General features: G+C 48.7%; 1 protein-coding gene across 2 annotated transcripts in view; it reads right to left on the minus strand.

Annotated features, from left to right (window-relative positions):
* CNKSR3 (CNKSR family member 3) overlaps positions 1 to 12,919 on the minus strand; it is an 87,306-nt gene that overhangs the window by 24,701 nt on the left and 49,686 nt on the right. The window contains exons 2-4 of one of the 2 annotated variants that reach the window (XM_004673946.2): positions 11,013 to 11,176; positions 4,261 to 4,463; positions 3,641 to 3,728 (exon numbers count right to left, since the gene is read on the minus strand). In XM_004673946.2, the coding sequence (XP_004674003.1) occupies positions 3,641 to 3,728; positions 4,261 to 4,463; positions 11,013 to 11,176 (455 nt within the window). Of the gene's footprint in view, positions 1 to 3,640; positions 3,729 to 4,260; positions 4,464 to 9,255; positions 9,334 to 11,012; positions 11,177 to 12,919 lie in introns of those variants that run through there. The other variant, XM_012721542.1, reaches the window with a different exon arrangement.

Raw genomic sequence — 12,919 nt, forward strand, 5'->3', positions numbered from 1 at the left:
GAGGAGGCCTGGAGCAGAGACCTGAGGAAGAAGCCGCTGGCTTCTCGGCCTTGCACTTGTGCCAGGTCCTGGGGGACACGGAAGGGGACGCTTAGACCCCAGGCGTGGGTGACGCTCCGAGCGGCTGGCAGGTGCAGCCGTCACGTGACTTTGATTCTGTGTTCCCCATCGGGACTTGCCCAGCCCCCCTCCCCCTTCGCCGTGGTTCCCCCGGTGGTGCCGGAGGCTGCAGCGGGCAGCTTTGGGGGGCCGCCGAGGTCCTGCTTTGGGCCAAGGCTCTCTGGCTGGGCATTTGCCCATGAGAGGAGGGGTAGTATATGGGTGCATGCTTTGCAAGGCTTTCTCTCTGCTCTGTTGTGCACACCCATTGTCTCTGCAGCACACTAGCTGTGGTAACGCTCCTTTCCACTGCAGGTCTCACACACTACAGTGTGTTTCCTCTGGATGTGGCCGGTGGCAGAACTATTTAGATCTGGCAGGTTTGCAGGCCCTGGGAACCCCTCATCCTGCCCGTTAACAGGTAGCTCTTCTACCAAGAAACTGAGCTAAAAACTGCACTTGTCTCCCGTGTGGAGGGGAGTGTGGCCCGTTTCCCCGTTTCCCGCCTCCCGGCCCCACAAGCCACATGTGGACACAACATCGGCTCATCCAACACACTGCTGCTCCTCCCTGTGAGCCTGCACCAAGCTGAGCATGTGCTGACACACCGTGTCCTCCGCTTACTCCGGTAAACACATGTTCGCCAGGGCCTCGACGTGCTTTGCCCATCGAAGTTCATAAAATGACAGTCTCTATCCCTAAAAAAACTGTTCCCATTTAAATAAACTAAACCTGACCTGAGCCTGTTTATTCATTTCCTCTTCTTAAGCACTGAGTTCAGTTTCAGAAGCCAGTGCACGGGAAGGTTTTTCTATTTCCTACTTTAGGGTATTATTTCTGCAGTGGGCCGTCTGCATACATTCTGTCACTCGTGGGGGTAAGCTGCTTTTACATAAGCTCCTAGGAATCTCTATTTCTAATCTTACACAAATGCATAAAGGTGGTCCTACACAGGCTTCCTGTAAAAGAAAAATAAATCTTAGACTTGGTTTCAATGTTTTTTCCAAATCTCCTTTGCATATAAGGCTTGTTGGGGTGCACATGTTGTGAATACCTGTAGCCATGCATTTTAGATTGCTACCATTTGTCTTTTTCCCTGTGTGTACTGCTTAACAATAGCCTATAAAAACCCCACAAATAAGGCGAAAATGAACATTCCCGTTTTACAGATGAGAAAATTGAGGTGCCAGTTTTCGGGGGTCTGGGAGACGTCACACTCCCCTCCCCCCGGAAGACAAATGCAGATTTTCTTTCGACTTCTAGATAGCATGTTGGTTTGAGTGGCTCGTCATGGTGCCAGGGCTCATTAGAGGAAGAGCTCTACACTGCCTGTCCCTACAAGTGCACCTTAGGGAGCCCAAAGGGCGAGCAGAAACCAAACTCTAAATGCACAAAAACAACACGGCACGCCCCTAGCTTGGAATAAATCTCTCGGGATCAGAAACAAATTCTCATCGGCTTATCTGTCGAAAGCTTTCTCTGAATCATTTACGCACACACTTCGGAACCCCTCTAGTCACGGAGCAGGCAGCGTGGGACCCCAAAGGCAGAGGCAGATGTGGAGAGGATGCTCAGGGCATCCTCCCGCGGGAGCGAGGTGGGCGGCTCTGTGGGACCACAAGGAAACCTCCACCTGAGACGCAACAGCCGCCTCCCCCAGACGAGCTCCCTCACGCTGGCCAGCGTCCTCGGGTGTCACCTGCCAGCGAGGGCCACGCAGTCCTGCCTGGCACTGGCGTCACTCTCAAAACGCCCTGTGCTCTCCCTCCCTTGTGCTCCTTTAACATGGCATCGCTTCAAGTGCCAGTCCATTTTGCCTCTCTATCTGTTTGCATTCTTCCCCCCCGAGACTGTAGATTCCAAGAGGCGAGATGTTTCATTTTCTTCACTCTGGGAGCCCCACCACCCCCAAGGGCAGCAGACACACAGTCAGTGCTAAAGAAACGTTTGCTGGAGGAGGAGGCCAAGGGCTTAGCCACGCCAACACCATCCTGCTTGGGCACAGCAGGCTCATCTGGTCGGAACACACGGTCCTCCTCCACCCTGGCACGCCCCACACCACAGCCGGCACTGGGCCACTCGATCGCACAGCCTGGGCCCTTGAACCCGCCCTGGAGAAGCGAAACATTCCCACTTGCTCAGACAATGTGTCAGCCTTAACACTGTTCATTTAATGGACTGCAAGACATTTCTGTTAGAAAAAAAGAAATCAAAATAGGTGGCAGGAAACTGAGGAGAGCTAAGCAGAGAAGGAAAGTTCAATGTTATGCAGAAGTAAGCACTGCTCCCCCATGAAGGCCAGGACCCGGGGGCTGCAGCGGGGGATCACGGCCAGCCGGCATCAGTAACGTCTTATCAAAGCCCTGTAAGAACGTCCGCCGGAGCAGAGACTCAGGTCCCCCTGGGCAGTGTGGCCTTTCCGGGCACTCAGGAAGTGCGTGATAGGGTCACCTGTGCCTTCAGTCCTGGCTGCGTCTCAGCACAGGATGTGCGGAGTCGAAACTCTTCAAGGGACAAACAGAAGGCACCAGCTTTCCAGAGCTGTGTCGATTTTATGGCCGCTCTGGCTTTCCGAACTGCATCATTTTATGGTCAGGGCCAAGGAAAGGCTGTTCCTAATGGCTGGCCAAACAGCAGCGGAAATGAAGGCGGAAGCGCAGGATTAGAGAGGCAGGTGGAGCATGGAAGAGAACAAGCGCTTCCGCTCAGCTTATGGCCTTGATTCGGCTCAAAAGTATTTCACACATGGCTGCGACACACCCGGCAATGTGACAGGAAGTGATCTGAAAGGCTGACGGTGTACAAAAATGTTTTCAAAAGTTCAGGTCACAGACACAGGGTAAGTTACAGATTGACTGATCTTCACCTTCCTGACCCATGAAGATACCCAGGTTGGCCAGTGAGCTGGAGCGAGGGGGCTGGCCTGCACCACTCCAGGCCAGAGTGTCTGTCAGTGTGCAAACTCGCAAGGCCCTTGGTTGCTCTGCCTAGGGACACTGGACATGAGGCACTGGCTGCTGTGTCGGCCAACATCCTGAAGTGAGGGGAGCTGGGCAGCCTCTCTGCCTGAGCCATTTGGGGCGGATAATCAAGCAGGGAACTGCTGCAGTTACTTGTCACTGCGTCAAAACCTGGCTCATCCTCACGGCTAATGACAACCTCCGGAGGTCAAAACGAAAGAAAGTGATGAAGCCCTTGGAGTAAGAGTAATGTGAACACAGACAACAGCAAAATTGAGTTACTCCAGAACTTCTATTTTTTAAAAAATTACATGTGGTATCCTTTTAAAGAAAGTGCAGAATCAGGAACTCAATTATTTTAAACCAAAACAAAGCAAAAGCTTTCTTTGATGCAAAGACCAATGGTCATTGTTCACAGAAACGATAAATGCAGTGAATCTTACTTAAAGCTTTTCATCTCTCTCCAATTCTGATGGGGGGAGGGTAGGAGAGAGAGAATGGCACTTCATACATGGGAGTGGACCCCGAAGACCAGGAAAAAAGAGGAGAAAACGTTAAGCAGGTAACAAGGACGTACTGACCTTCTGGACTGTCGTGGTCAGGTCCAAGCAAAGCTGAATAATTTTGTTCTTCGTTATTGAGAAATCAGTGATCCCTGTAAATGGTGCCCTAGCAAACAACAAAATTCTGTTAAAATTAAGAAAAGCAAGAGGCAGGGGACCGCCAGGAATCCCACACAGTATGCTGAGAAGCACAGCCACGCAACAGGCTAGTTTACGTGAGTTGATACATATCTTTTCCCTCTCCCATACCACAAAATTGGAATCTACACAGAGAAAAAGTGTGATATAAAAACATAGCCAAATGGAGAGAACGGCCATCCCTCTGGAAGTCAGCTCACAGCCTTCACGCTGACCAAACAGCCCAGCATTAATGTTTAACCTCAGAAAAACATGTCAGTGCAGCTTTCCCCTGCTCCGCTAAGGTTAATGTGTTCTGCTCTTCACCCTTGAAGCGCCTTCCAAAGGGAACGAGCATGCCCACTATCCAGAACTCCTGGAGGGTTCTATGGGAAGGCCCAGACAGGCCAGGGTTCCTTTCCTTGAGACAAAGGGCAGGCTTCTCTGCATCGTGCGCTGTCCTGCAGAAGCTGGTGCCCACACCCCTTCCTTCGAGGGCTGCGAAGGTTCCCCCGACTTACCTGTCCAGCCAGGCTAGCAAGGCCTTGGCCGCACCTATGAGCTCCACCACAGAAGTCAGGAACTCATTGGGGGGCTTGTGGGAGGTGTTCCCGTCGTAAGTGGGGCTTTTCCTCCGGCTGCTTATGTAATTCTGTAAGTTGTGGGAAGAGGCTCGCAGTTTCAGAACCAAGTTCTTCATATTGTCAGTTTCCAGGCCATAATTCTGTAGACAACAGAATCAAGAGAAAAAATGTAAAACCATCGATGATGTCCCAACTTTTGCCACAACTCAGTCTCCTGAGTGACATGATTAACTCCTACAATTGCCGCAAAGCCCTACCCAATTTACCCACAGTGGTGATCTCACCTCTCTGGCTGTGTGGGCTCCTCTCTGCTCCTCCTACAGTCTGCTCCTATCTCAGAACTTTGTCCATGCTAATTCCCCTACAAAATGTGTCTCCTAAAAATTCTGCCACAGGCAGTTCTTTCTTAAGACTTTTATGCCAAATGTCCCCTCCTCTTCCAGGCTTCCCTACTTAGTTTCTCAAGACTGATCCTACTAACCTGAAAAGCCCATCATTTGCTTTGAAAGAGGAAAGATTCCTACACACTGCAAGATGTTCAGCAGCCTCATCCCAGCAGACAGCAGTAACATCCCTTCCATGCTAGGACATCTCTCTCCAGACATTGCCAAATGCCTCCAGGTCACACTCGGCACCTGTCTGCCACCTCTTGGAACCACCTTGCCCGCTGCTCTCTGCCTCCCCTGGACATAAGGTCTGTGGGCGCCAGGCTGTCCGGGTGTGGCTCATGACTACACCCAGCCAGCAGTCATAAACGGTCACTGGAAGGGCGGGCCCTGTCGGGGCCTCCTTGCACAGAACCGAGCGGCCCTGTCAGTTCCCCTGAAGTTAGTTTCACCTGGTGTGAGTGAGTCCCACCTGGGCTCTTTCTGGATCACATTCCTCTTACTTAAGTGTCTTTTAAAACTCAGCTTCATGTCACCACATTGCACTGGACACCCCTTGGGATAAGGAACAAACCCCAGGAAGCCGGTGAAGAGGTGATTTCTTGTCACATGTACACTGCCTACGTGGTGTTTTGTCCTCTAACCCAAAAAAATGGAGCTATCTCTGGGTTATGTGACACTATGTCCATAGAAGCCACTTAAAAGATGTTCTATCATTTAAAGATCAGGAACAATACAGTGTCCGATGCGTCTGAACAATTACTCAACGCCTAGAACTGCAGGTGCTTGACAAGCATCATCTCTGTAGACAGTCTGTGGAGGTGGAAATGATGGCGTCTGATTCAGAGTGGCGATGCCGTAAGAAAGCTCCAGAAGGGCACCGCTCCTCCGGTGGGGGGGGATCTGAGTCAAGCCATCTGCCTGGGCGCACCAGCTTAAGGGGTGCCCCGCTCTACTGAGCCCACCCGGGAAGGGCAAAGTGCAGGTACTAAAAACGGGGTGTGCAGAAAAGGACAGGGGCCCTGATTCTGGATCCAGCACAAACTAACAAGCTGCTCAGCTCCCCAACCGCAGCCCCAACCTCCTGATCCCCTCCTGGAGGGTTCGAAGCTGCTCTCAGTTGGCTTCAGTCTTCCTGGAGCGTGCAGAGCTGAGCGACAGCTGGGCGGTCTCCGCAGCCCCTGCCCCCTTGAGCCTGCATCTGTGGGCCCCCCGCCCCCCGGGAAGAGCGAGGCACACCTCCAAACCAAGATATATACAAAGAATGAGCTTCTTTCTTTGGCAAAATAGACAATAAGTAAGTAATGACAAAAACAACAAAAGACTTGAACCTGAATGAAAACAATGCTACTACCCACACCAGCCGGTCATGGAAACAACTGAAAAGTCCACAGACAGGCGACTGGGTGAAGAGCTGTGCACACTCTGAACACCTCTCAGGTGCTGGAAAACCTGGATAAGATGGATGGGCCTGGAAGAAATACGCCAGGCAGTGCAAAATGATTCACACACTGGCAAAAATAACTCCAGACTCTGAAAATCCAGTATTCACCGGGGGCGGGGGGAGTATCAGCGAGCTTGGGTGGAGAGTGAGTGTGTATACATCTTGGGGTGCAGTTAAACTCCCCAAATTATACAGTTTTATAAATGAAGGCAAATCAAAAAATGTGACTGAGAAGACAATGCTAACTTGAACCAGATTTTCTTTGAAGTTTAAATTCCTGTCGTTCCCTCATAAAATCACAAATACTTTTTCAAAACTAGATGGAGTTAAGTACAAATATAAGGGGGGAAACCTTCCCAGATCCACCCACTGAGAACAATTTGGTAAACTTGAAACAAACTGTAAATTTCATAATAAAAGTGAATTTCTGTATTAAAACGCCCTGTCCTACATAAACTTTGTATTCATTCTTTTTTAACTCGTCCTTTTTTCTAAAGACTAAAATATGCTATTGTCCTTCCACAGAGAAGACGAAAATAAAAAGATGGATTTTCACCATGGCTTTTTAAATGGAGAATCAAAGACTCCAAGTGAACAGAAAAAGGACACAAGACACAGCTCGTTTGGCAGGATTCAGGGCTCTGATTAAAGGGGAAATGTCCCCCTCGTTCAACCAGTTACTCAGCCTGCCAACTTACATCCAGAGTTTTGATCTAAAAAGCAGGAAAGTCAGCTTTCTACAGCCAATGTCACCATAAATTACAGGAAACTTTTATTACTGTACATTGACCCCGTGAACTCCAAGAAGATGAAATGTATTTTAGTGTTGCAAGAAATTTAAAACCTCAAGCCTGCTGCTTTTTTACTGATTAAAATAAAGAGGGAGGTGTAGCTCTTGAGCCATTTTTCAGACAAACCCAATTTGATTTACTTTTCCCAAAAATAGATCACAGAGCTGGAAGGGTGAATAGACGAGGCTATAACAGAGTATGAGGAGCAAAGTTGGGAGGGAAAATTCCATCTCCTTCCCCCTATTCCACAAGGGAAGAGAACAAGAAACTGATTCTGTTAGCACAGAACAAGCTCTACTGTAGAAACAATCAGGAAAGGATTATTGACTTAAATGCCCACAATGAGAGACAGAAAAGGCAATTTCTCAGAGTGGGAGAAAAGGAGAGCGGCAAGGTCCTCCACTTTGGTGTTAAAATTACGCACGTTTTAGCTGAGCACAAGTTCGCTACCTTCTTCTCCCATTTTACTTCTGGCTCATGGCCCAACAGGGCTCATCAAGGTGTATCACGCAGAGTCAAAGTCCTTCCTTGCCTGACTTGGTCAAATAAATTACAGCCTAAGAAATACACTTCACACTTTCCCGAAGGCAGGTAATCGGCTCATCAGCAAGATCAAGTTAAGTACAAACGGCCAGCAGAGACCTCTTCCTGTATGTTGCTCCCCATGAAAAAGAGTCCTATTTTGAATGACTGTCCATGGATCAGTAATCTCAGGGGTACACAGTGCACGAACAGGGGTGCAGACGCTGCAATTATTTCCTTTAATGAGCCTTCAGGTCCCCATTCCAACTCTGGTTTCTCTGCCTACTTCCACCTTTAATACACATGGTCCCAGGGGACTCATGTCTGGTTAATTTGGCAAAGTACCTGGTTACAAGTGTACTCTATTACTCTCATCCCACCGTCTGACCTGATGCTATTCATAGAACTTTCTGTTCTCTGTCTGCTGGTCCTGTGTCCCCTAACCACAGCCGCTATGGAGCTTTCGAAAGGCGGCTAGCAGGACTAAGGAAGTGTATTTTATTTCATTTTAATTTTTAGTAGTCATGTGTGACCAATCCCTATTCCATTGGACAGAGTAGCTCTGAAGTCTATCCCAGAGAGAAAAATCGGGCTCAGGCTCTGAATGCAATCCGGGGCGATAGGCCAGCTGTCCCCCATCACACTAGCCCCTGACCCTCTGCTCGGCCCACTCCAGCCTGCCAAGGTCAGTGTTCACAGAGACTCTCCACCCAGCACCATTGCTGGTGGCGCCTACCTGCTCCCTGGTTTTGCAATCACAGCCAGTAGCTGCTCCCTATTTTAGGCTCCTGCCCATGCTAGCTGTCCTTCTCTTTAAGAAACGTCCCAGTGTTCTGGTCTTGGTCTCCCTCTTCCTTACCTCTAGTTCTATTCATTTCCTGTCCATCATAAAATCAACATCCACTAAACTCAAGTTCACACAAAAATCCATTTTATAGCACCAGAGCCAACTGCAAATACAAATTAACTCCCCAGGGGATGGATGGCTCAAGGCAAAGCATTACCACCAATTTGTAAATGCAAAGATCAAATTGGTGTAAATGTACCGAATAGATAATTAATATAGGTATTAGAGGAAGAATATTTTAACAGGAGATTATATCAGGACCAAAGATCCTCTAGTAAAACTCTCTTAAACTGTCCTCAACCCAGCACAGGCATGTTCAGTTGGGAACCCTCCCGGGACCCTGTCAGATGCCTTCATCGGCACTTCACCACACACACCATATCCAGAACGAGTCTGAGGTCAAAACCGGGGCTACAAAGGAAATTAGAAGGAAATCGTAGCAGATAAAACACAGCCGTAGGCTCTGGCATCTGTCCAGCTTTGTTCTCTTAGTCTAATATGTGAAGCGATGGGGAAGGGCTTGGAGAAGCCAAGAGGCAGCTGCTATTTTCCCAGCTGATGTGCCCAAAGTGTTCTAGTCTGCTCTCTTCCCATGGCTCTGCTGTGAATCTCAAAGTAACTCGAAGACCTAAGGAGCACGCAAAGTGAAAGAGAGGATCCAAGTGAGCAGAATGACCAAGAAGCGATGTTTCCAGAAAGGACAGTGACAATAATCACTTACTGTATGAGACATGTATGATTTTAACAACGAACAGCACTTTCAGACGTCTTCAGGCTGAACCCCACTTGCATGCTAACACGGGGCCACCACCCTCTCCCACCCCCCCAGGAGAGCATCACCGTGCAGATGGGGATAACAGACACGCCATTTCCCTGAGGGTTAACGCTTGCAGCAAAGCCAGGAACTGAGGCAAGAAGCCTGTCTCCCGAGCCAGCACTCACCCCACTTGGCCACCGAGTCTCCCCAATGGCAGCTCATTTATCAACCACAAGTAACTTCCCCCGTTACTTTCCTAAACAAGAGCAGCGCATCCCAGCGCAGAAGACAAGGCTGTGTCCATTTTAAGAAGAAGAATACACACCGCCCAGCAAGTGTTATATAATCAACGGAACGCAGACCAGTAATGGCAAAATAATCGGGAGCACATTCTTTCTCACCATTCTCAGTGATGTAATTGTATATACCCCTGGCTCAGGTTCACGGCATGACTAAGCCAGTCTGAAACCACGGAGTCTGTCTGCACCCAGACAGTCGGGAAACTGCATCCTTAGGACGGCACCATGTCGCCAGACGTAAGCCCCAGCCTGTGCCAGCAGTTGGTAACCCCAAACCCTTGCAAGCGCTCACCCCTAAAAGGGTTACCCACACAGCCACAGGTGCCCCCGAGGTCAGACGCCGGCAGGACTGATCTCCCATTCAAGCCAAAGTTCAGTCATCTGCAAAATGTGCATTCAGATTTTTCCCAACATTCCATGGGCTGACTGTCTCAAGCACAGTTATTTGAATATAACCTGTTACTGTAAAACTCAAATGCTCTTTATAGTAATGAAAACAGAACTGAAAATAAAAGCCATTTCACGTCAATTGAGAAAATGACATTTTCACTCATCTCCAAATTTTTATTCTTTAGAGGAGATAAGAAAACAAAACCAACCCAGTCTTTTTCTGTAAAAGACAAATTCTTTCTCTAAAGGGTAAAGTAAATAATTTAGGTCTGGGGGGAACACAGGGTCCCTGATACCACTACTCAACTGTATTGCTGTTGGTAAGGATAACCACAGACATATGGAAATGAATGGGTAGGGCTGTGTTCCAATAAAACTTTATTTACAAACCAGACACTGGGTCAGTTGTAGCTCGCGGGTTAAAGTCGGCCCCACTCAATCTAGAAAATACTTTGCTCTCTTCCCTTCTTACATCACATCCAGTTTATGCTTCACTTCAAAGAGTCTTTAAAAATACGGGAAGAAGGGGATTGCAAATGAGATGGAACAATGCACAAAAATATGTAAAAATAAACTACTATAAAATGTTTTTTTTTAATGACAGTAAAATATATATATATATGGGAAGGGCCCTCCCTGGTGGCACAAAAAGATTAGGATGCAGCACTGCAAGCTGGCTGCAGCAGCTTTAGTGTGTGTTCGATCCCAGCCCCGGAGGTGACCCACAGGGTGCAGCAGACCTCTCCTGACCCGCCCGCTGCTCCCCTCAGCAGTGTACTTTGTCGATCTGCCTATACTGCTCCCCACTCTGTCTCTGGTGACTCCTCTCACCATCCCTGCACCTCTGGCCTGTGCCCCAGTTCTGTGGGCATAAATAAAGAAATTCTTATTAAAAATTAAATTTAAGGGGCCTTCCCTGGTGGTGCAGCGGGTTAAAGCACAGCACTGAGAAGCTAAAGCCACTTCAGCATCAGTTCGATCCCCACCTGCCCCGGAGGTGACCACATGGCGTGGCAGACCTCTCCTGACCCGCCCACTGCTCCCCTCAGCAGTGTACTTCGTCGATCTGCCTGTTCTGCTCCCCACTCTGTCTCTGGTGACTCCTCTCACCATCCCTGCACCTCTGGCCTGTGCCCCAGTTCTGTGGGCATAAAGAAAGAAATTCTTTTTAAAAATTAAAAAGACACGCTAAACAGCAATAAGGATTGAAGGGAGTAGGGTTTCCAGCAGAGACAGCTCCTTCCTGAACTAACCAGTGCACAGAGAAGGTCCACAGCCTCCAACACGAGCTCCTGGTGCCCGATCCTGGTGACACCCAGCTCCTCGAGATCCTGGTGGGAAATCTGCAGCAGCTGTTCCCCGTTTATCTTCTCCCGCTCGAACTTGTGGACATACTGCTGCAGGCAATCATCCAGCCCTGCCAAAAAAGCAAAACAGGCCATAACTATCATTTCGTTTCCTTGACTCAAAGAACGGCCCAGTGTCAGTCAGTCTCAGGAGTCACCAAACAGGCACCCTTCTCTGCTGAGCATGTTAGGCGCACATCATACTAACATTGCAAACAACCTGCAAGTTTGTCCTCAACTTCTCATCTTAAATTCAGATTCTAAATGCACCCCCTAAGATTTTCAGCTGGACCCGGCACAATTTTAGGATGGACACTTTCCTGTTCTCTTTCAACTAAAAGAACAAACACTGAACCCTGCTGACTTGAAACACGAGTTATCACACTCAACACAGGTTTGTCTGTCTGTGAAGTGGCTATTCCCTTGGGACACCAGCTCTCTCCCAGTGGGAGAAGGGGTTGGGGGCAGAGAAAAGAGGGGAGGCTGTCCCCATAATATCCTGTGCGCTCCTAGATCTAACCCCACTTAAAAATAGTTCACCCCCAGATTTTATTCACTCAAATTGAAAGAAATTCTTTTCTGAGCTTAAGCTTTCTTATGTTGAGTTTCTGCCCCTTGCAAAAAAAGTTCTGATGAATATAGAAACCAACAAAGACGGCACCAGCAGCAGAACCAGAGAAAAGCCATGGAAATTGGGTTAGCTTATGGGAATTTTTCCAGGTCAAACACTACTGCCAACGGAGTTGTATTCTAAGACTCTTATATAATGATTAAATTAGGTGAGCCAAATAGAACTCTGGAATCTTTATTCCAGCAGTGCGAAGGCTCCTGTCAACTTGTTTTCATGGTTTTACTGTAATAAAAATTTACCCCGAATCAACTAATCTATTCAAACATTATAATAAAAGCCACCTTCGTGTTTTAAAGGTTTATATAAATTCAATCCTAACATAATGGATGAAAACGCAATTAAGCTAGAATAAAGGATCTGGCCGGCATGCTGCTGTCCCATACACACTCACACACACACACACGAACACGCATACACACACACGAACACGCATACACACACGCACGCACGCACGCACTCACTTCATTTGCCCCGTCACAAAAGCTCTGCTCTGTGGGTGCTCTGAGTAAAGAAAGTGGCCACAGGGCAACATTACTTTTGGTAATAAGTCCAGGATTTTAAAATCTGACCTCCTGGGACAAAAGACAGCTCTGTCCACAAACTTCATTTGCCTCCTGATAAGACCCAGAGCGGAAGACTTTGCTGATAACCATTGGAAGCCACCAAGCGACAGGCAGAGGAGGAAGGAAAACATTGACCACCAGCCACCGACTGGAACCAGTCCCTCCTCTCTGAAGACAAGTGTGTCTGGCAGAGGGGGGGCTCTGTCCCAGAGCAGGCGGGACCCCATGTCAGCCATCTCTGAGAGCCCCATGCCACAGTAGCCTCTGTGTGTGGAATTTGGCAGGAGAGAAGGCCGGCCGGCCAGCAGGTGCCGAGGACCCATTCCCACCTGGCCAGGACATCCCATACAGGGTGCCCCGGGCGGCCTGAGGAGGCAGTAGCCCTACACAGGAGACAACAGTGACAGGGTGACAGGGCCCAGGGCCAGGAAAGCCGCTGACCACCCTTCACTCTTTAGAGGTGGAGCCATGGGGGCTCGGGCAGGCAAGTGACCTGTCCACAGTCCAGAGCTGGCATGACACCAAGAGAAAGATTTTTATAGCCATTTCCTTCAAGTTGACACAAAAAGAAGAGTTTGAATTCAAACCAGGGTCTGTTGACAGAAGCTCTGTTCTACAAC

This window comes from Condylura cristata, unplaced genomic scaffold (genome assembly GCF_000260355.1).
Source record: "Condylura cristata isolate star-nosed mole 26May11 unplaced genomic scaffold, ConCri1.0 scaffold00001, whole genome shotgun sequence".
NCBI lineage: Eukaryota > Metazoa > Chordata > Mammalia > Eulipotyphla > Talpidae > Condylura > Condylura cristata.